The sequence below is a fragment of the Crocuta crocuta genome, unplaced genomic scaffold, assembly GCF_008692635.1.
Source record: "Crocuta crocuta isolate KB4526 unplaced genomic scaffold, BGI_CrCroc_1.0 scaffold971, whole genome shotgun sequence".
In the NCBI taxonomy this organism is placed as follows: domain Eukaryota; kingdom Metazoa; phylum Chordata; class Mammalia; order Carnivora; family Hyaenidae; genus Crocuta; species Crocuta crocuta.
This window is the reverse complement of record NW_027527401.1, coordinates 260,774-265,600: the sequence shown is the minus strand read 5'-3', so window position 1 is coordinate 265,600 and position 4,827 is coordinate 260,774. Positions and strand designations below refer to the sequence as shown.

The 4,827-nt window shown below is 61.7% G+C and overlaps 2 protein-coding genes across 2 annotated transcripts in view; both read right to left on the bottom strand.

Moving 5' to 3' along the window:
• SNAPC4 (small nuclear RNA activating complex polypeptide 4) overlaps positions 1 to 1,329 on the bottom strand; it is a 19,648-nt gene extending 18,319 nt beyond the window's left edge. The window contains 2 exon segments of the mRNA XM_077753137.1: positions 490 to 624; positions 1,309 to 1,329. Of these exon segments, the coding sequence (XP_077609263.1) occupies positions 490 to 619 (130 nt within the window). The 5' untranslated portion in view covers positions 620 to 624; positions 1,309 to 1,329.
• A 1,313-nt stretch (positions 1,330 to 2,642) lies between these two features.
• ENTR1 (endosome associated trafficking regulator 1) overlaps positions 2,643 to 4,827 on the bottom strand; it is a 5,724-nt gene continuing 3,539 nt past the window's right edge. Inside the window, exons 7-9 of the mRNA XM_077752974.1 lie at positions 4,634 to 4,696; positions 4,111 to 4,250; positions 2,643 to 3,638 (exon numbers count right to left, since the gene is read on the bottom strand). Of these exons, the coding sequence (XP_077609100.1) occupies positions 3,539 to 3,638; positions 4,111 to 4,250; positions 4,634 to 4,696 (303 nt within the window). The 3' untranslated portion in view covers positions 2,643 to 3,538. The remainder of the gene's footprint in view (positions 3,639 to 4,110; positions 4,251 to 4,633; positions 4,697 to 4,827) is intronic.

The following is a 4,827-nucleotide window of genomic DNA, read 5'->3' as shown; positions in this document are numbered from 1 at the left end:
AATCATGGGGGCCCTGATTCTCGGTGAGGCCAAGGCCCCGGCGTGATCAGAAACTGTGAGAAACAGCCTCAGAGATGCCCCCGAGGCTGGGAGAGGTGGGTAGGCCTGGGGGCCCAGTTTCTTACAGATCCCGACCACACAGGCAGGCCTCCAATCAGAGCTGCAGTGAGGGGCCCCAGGGCCCGGGGAAGCATGTGGGGTGACTCTCAGCTGTCCTGCACGGACGTGGCCGACAAGCTGAGCTCTGGAACCTTCCCTGAGAAGGGCAGCTGGCCACCCACCTGGGACAGCCGGACGCAGATGCCCCCAAAGGGCACACATGTGCGGCCAGCAGGTCCATGGCATATGGAGGAGGGGCGGCGACGAATCGTCACGGGGAGTAAAGGCAAAGGCCACTTTGCGAGAGAAACCACTGGTCCGCAGTGTCCGTGGCTGACAGGAGCCGGAGGGCAGATGGGTCCAGTCCAGCCACGGCCTGCGAAAGCTCACCTGCTTCAGAGTCCAGTGCGAGCCCAGACTCAGAGACCTCCACGCCGATACTCGAGGAGCTGGGATCCAAAATCCTTTCCAGCTCTTCAATCTCCTTTGCTATCTTCTCTCTTTCCGCGTCCACGTCCATGACTCCTGTCGCCAGAACACGTCACGAGGTTTCAGGAACCAAGGGTCTGAAGACACACACACCCGTGGGCGGTGACAGAAGCCTGACCAAAGCAGGCACTCCCGCTCACGGGAGCCTGGGACTGTCACATGACACTCCCCCATCCCCCCACAAACACCCACTGCTCCATTGAGTGCTGACGCCATGTGAGTGTGGCCCGCCCGCTCGGACCCAAGGCTGGGACCAGGGGTGGGGGGTGGGGGTGTGGACACCTGGACACCAGCATGGCCCAGGAGCCTGGCCTGTCTTCCCCGGGCCAGGCCGCAAGAGAGCTGGCCGTCCCGGGCAGAAGCAGCAGGCTGTGGTGGCCAAGTCACCAGGGGCCAAGAATGAGGCCCAGGGAGTGAGGACCACAGCGGCACAGCCTGCTCTCCTGCCAGGAGACGCCCAGAGGGCATCCGGCAGACTTGTAGGAAATGCAGGCAGCGGGCACCCCGGGGTGGCCGAGGGAGGCCCGGAGGGCAGGGTCCCCTGCAGTTCCCTCTCTGTCTCCAGCACCTACAACAGCACTAGCACCTGCCGAAGGAACAGAACCTTCTTCCCTAGTGACAGCAGCCTGCGAAGTCTAGAAGGAATGGAAGCCGGGAAAGAGAGGAGAATAAAGCTGCGACAGAGAAGAGAGCAAAAGAGGCGTAGGAGCCGGCACAGACCTAGCAGCCAAAAATCAGGCCCCAGAAACGTTCCGCGCTGAGGTCAGACACCGGCGGCCACCAAGTGGGAGCGCGCTTCAGCGCGACGGAGCGCTGTCTACACGCCAATCGTGCGTAACGCAACCAGCCAGGAGCCACGCAGCTCTGCAGGGCCGGCAAGCGGCTACCGGCGCCAGGCCGCCACCCCNCCAGCGCCCAGAGCCCACCTCGGGGGCCCCTCGGGGCGCCGCCCGGGCCGGGCCGGGCCGGGCTGGGCCCGCCTGCAGTTGCGCCTTCTGGGGGCAGAGCGGGAAGCGCCACTCTCGGAGTGCGGGGTGTCTCCGGAGAGGAGGAGTGCGCGGGAGCCGGGGAGCTCACCTGCCCCCGGTGGACCGAACAGGCGGGGCTCCCGGCGCCGCGCGGGGGGAGGGCAGGTCAGGGACAGTCTGCGTCCGGGGAACCCATCCGCGCAAACCGGGGGCCGCCTGGCGCTGGGACTCCAGACAGCAGAGCTGGATGGATACATTTAAGTCTTTCACCAGGGCCTGCTCCAAACGTACTACAGGAGGCTGCCTGTGCACGCGGCTCCTTTATCCAGACCCTCTTCCCTGCCACCGCCCACAGCCCCTCGCCTCACCTTGCAGAGGTGGTACAGGTCTGGGCGGGCTGAAGGGCAGGATCAGGAGTGGGCGGAGCACCTGAGGGTGGGTGGGTCAAGTACACCAGGCTGGCGGTGATCTGCCTGCACGTCTCCCACCGCCTTAAAATGGCCAGTCTGCAAGCAGAGCTGTGGCCGGAGGCAGCGGCCCCGCAACCCCCGCTCCTGCTTCCCATAGCTTTCCCGGGCTGTCGTGTGCGCGCCCAGAAGAGGATGGCGCCCCTGCGCTTTCCCACTAGACCATCCTGTCGGAAGCCCGCTCTGGCAAGAGACTCCGGTACCTGCTTCTCACCAGCAGGCAGGGGCAGGAAGTGACCGGGCGAGGATAAGCAGAAAGAGTGTGCAGTGGTGACTTCTGCAAACCTCTTAATCTGTAGCCAAGATCGGAGGGTGTAGCAGTTCAAACGTTTTTCAAAAATCCAACCACGTGACAGAAGAATGCTCCCATACTAGAATCCAGCCCAAGTCCACAACACGCGGCTGTGCCGCACGCACACCTAGCACGATGGCCGCCTCGGTCAGGCCCAGGCAGCAGCGTTCAGCGTCCGCTCGACCCCACAGGCCACCGGGCTAAGGCTGGATTTATCAGCACAAATCACCCACGACAACCAGATGCATGCCCTAGAGTCAGAGAATGGTATTAGGTTTTTGAAGCAAAAAGAACTGGTTAAGTCGCAAAAATAAGGGACAGTTCATGTGAGTTTTACCATTTATTAAATAGGAAAGCTGTCCGTTTGAACAGAAGAAAAGGAAATTTAAAAAAATAACATCTAGAGAAAACGGCCAAAAAGGCGTAGAGTGCATGTCGTGCTTCCCCGACGTCAGCGAGCAGCTGGAAAGGCACCTGGGAACGCCCCGTGCTGACCCAGGAAGGCTCCGCCCGCACTCGAAATCCCTGAATTCCAAACTTCATCGTATAAGATGCTACTCGAAACACGCATCAACACCCTCCAGCCAAAGTCGCTTTTTGAATCTGACGGCCCACAGGTGCATTTAGATGGTCACGCACAGTGGCCCGTGTGATGGGGACCCCGCGGGAGGACAGCAGCGTCCCCACGCGGGCCATCCAGGCTCAGGGCTCCACTTGCAGGGGCCGCCCACGAGGCCCCAGGAGCCGGGCCGGGGCACCAAGTGACGTCACAGAGGCTCGAGGGCCCTGGGAGGCGAGCACAGGGTTGCGGCACGCCTCCCCACCCTCCTTACGGAATCAAGGATGATCGACTGAACTTATTTTACGATTAACGTTCTGGAATGACGACGGAAAACACTTATTTCAGAACTGCTGTTTTCACATTTAGTTAACTTCAAAAAATCACTGGCTTTCATAGAAATGCCTTCCGATAGAGCACGAGTCCACAAAGCGGCAGGAGCCCCCGAGGAAGGGCCATGTCGAAACCAGGCGCGGCTGTCACACGCAGGGGCTCCTCGCTCAGCTGGCTGCTAGTGCCATTCAGGTCGTGAAGTCAGCTGCCTTGACAAGGAGTTTTACTCTGGCTGGAGGTGACATACTTAGACACAGTGGCACTTTCAAATCCAGCAAGCGGTGGCATCTGGACGTAGGCGGGCTTTGACCCCGGGAGCACCTCAGAGTTCTCAGGACTCCTCTTCCTCCCCTTTAATTTCGGAAATCCTGTCTATAGATTTAAGGATTTCGGCAACAAGATTCAACGTTTCAGCTCCAGAAACCAGCTGCCTAAAACGGAAACGTGGACATCACTGCCCGCTACTGCCCCCGGCCCACGGCAGCAACGGAAGCAATAGAGCGAAGGGGCTCCGGAGTGAAAGGCGGATTTTGGGTGGGGGCCCGTGTGCAGGACGCCCGGTGAGGGCCCCAGCAGCTGACCCTTCCCAGGGGCCTCCTGCGCACTTATTCGCTTCTAATGACGAGAGGGCAACCCTGTCACCCGCCCCAGGCGTCAGTGCTCAGGTGAACGTGGCTACTGCCACGCAGACGGTTCCAGAGCTCGTCGGTCAGGTACGCGCCGCATGGCCTCGGGGTTACCAGCGCCGTCAGCGCCCTGCTGTCCCCGGGGCCCCGTCCGCTGCTTGGGCTGCGGTCACGGCTCAAAACCCCAGGCTACGGGCCACGGGCTCCCCAGGGCCGCCAGCCTCCCCCGCCTCCCCCCCCGCCTGTGACGAGACTCCCTCAGCTCCCCAGCGCTCACTTTATGGAGGAGTGGGCGTTGTTCATGACTACGCGAAGGTTCTGCAAGGCCACGTCAGTGTTCTGCTTCACCACCGTCAGGCTGGCGCCCTGGCCCGACCGCAAGGCCTCGTTCTCACGCCTGAAGTTAGAGACCTGTGCCTGCAGGAGGCGCGAGAGCGGGAAAGGGCTTTCGTGGCCGCACACAAGAGCATCTAAAAGGTTGTCCAACTAAAACCGACCACGGCACCTGCGGCAGAGGCAAGGGGGACAGGGCTGCGCCCGCAAAGGCCACTCTCCACTGGGGGGGGGGGCCCTTAGAGGAACGGGCTTGTCCCGTCGCTCATCCACAGGGATGAGCAATTCAGGCCAGCGTCCGTGCTGTCTCAGACTGTCTCAGACGACACAGGAAGTACCCCAACCCCTCCTGGTGAGAAAACCAGGGGCCGGGATGACCGAGCCGGTGCCTTCGCTTACGGTGGCCGGGGTGGGGGGAGAGCCTGCAGGTCCCAGATGCAGGGGCTGTACCCCTGCCGTTGAATCACCTGGAGCAAGCTTATTTCCTGCTTCAGTTTCAGGACATGATTTTCCGCCTTGACAGCCCGTTTCTGTCACAGAAACAAAAACACGGAGGTGTCACTGACCAGTCGCTCGGTGAGACGGATGCACGACGCACGCGGCCCCTGCCCTCGCCCAGGTGGCTCTGCGGGCTGGCAGCGGAGGAGAGGCCACGCCCCCC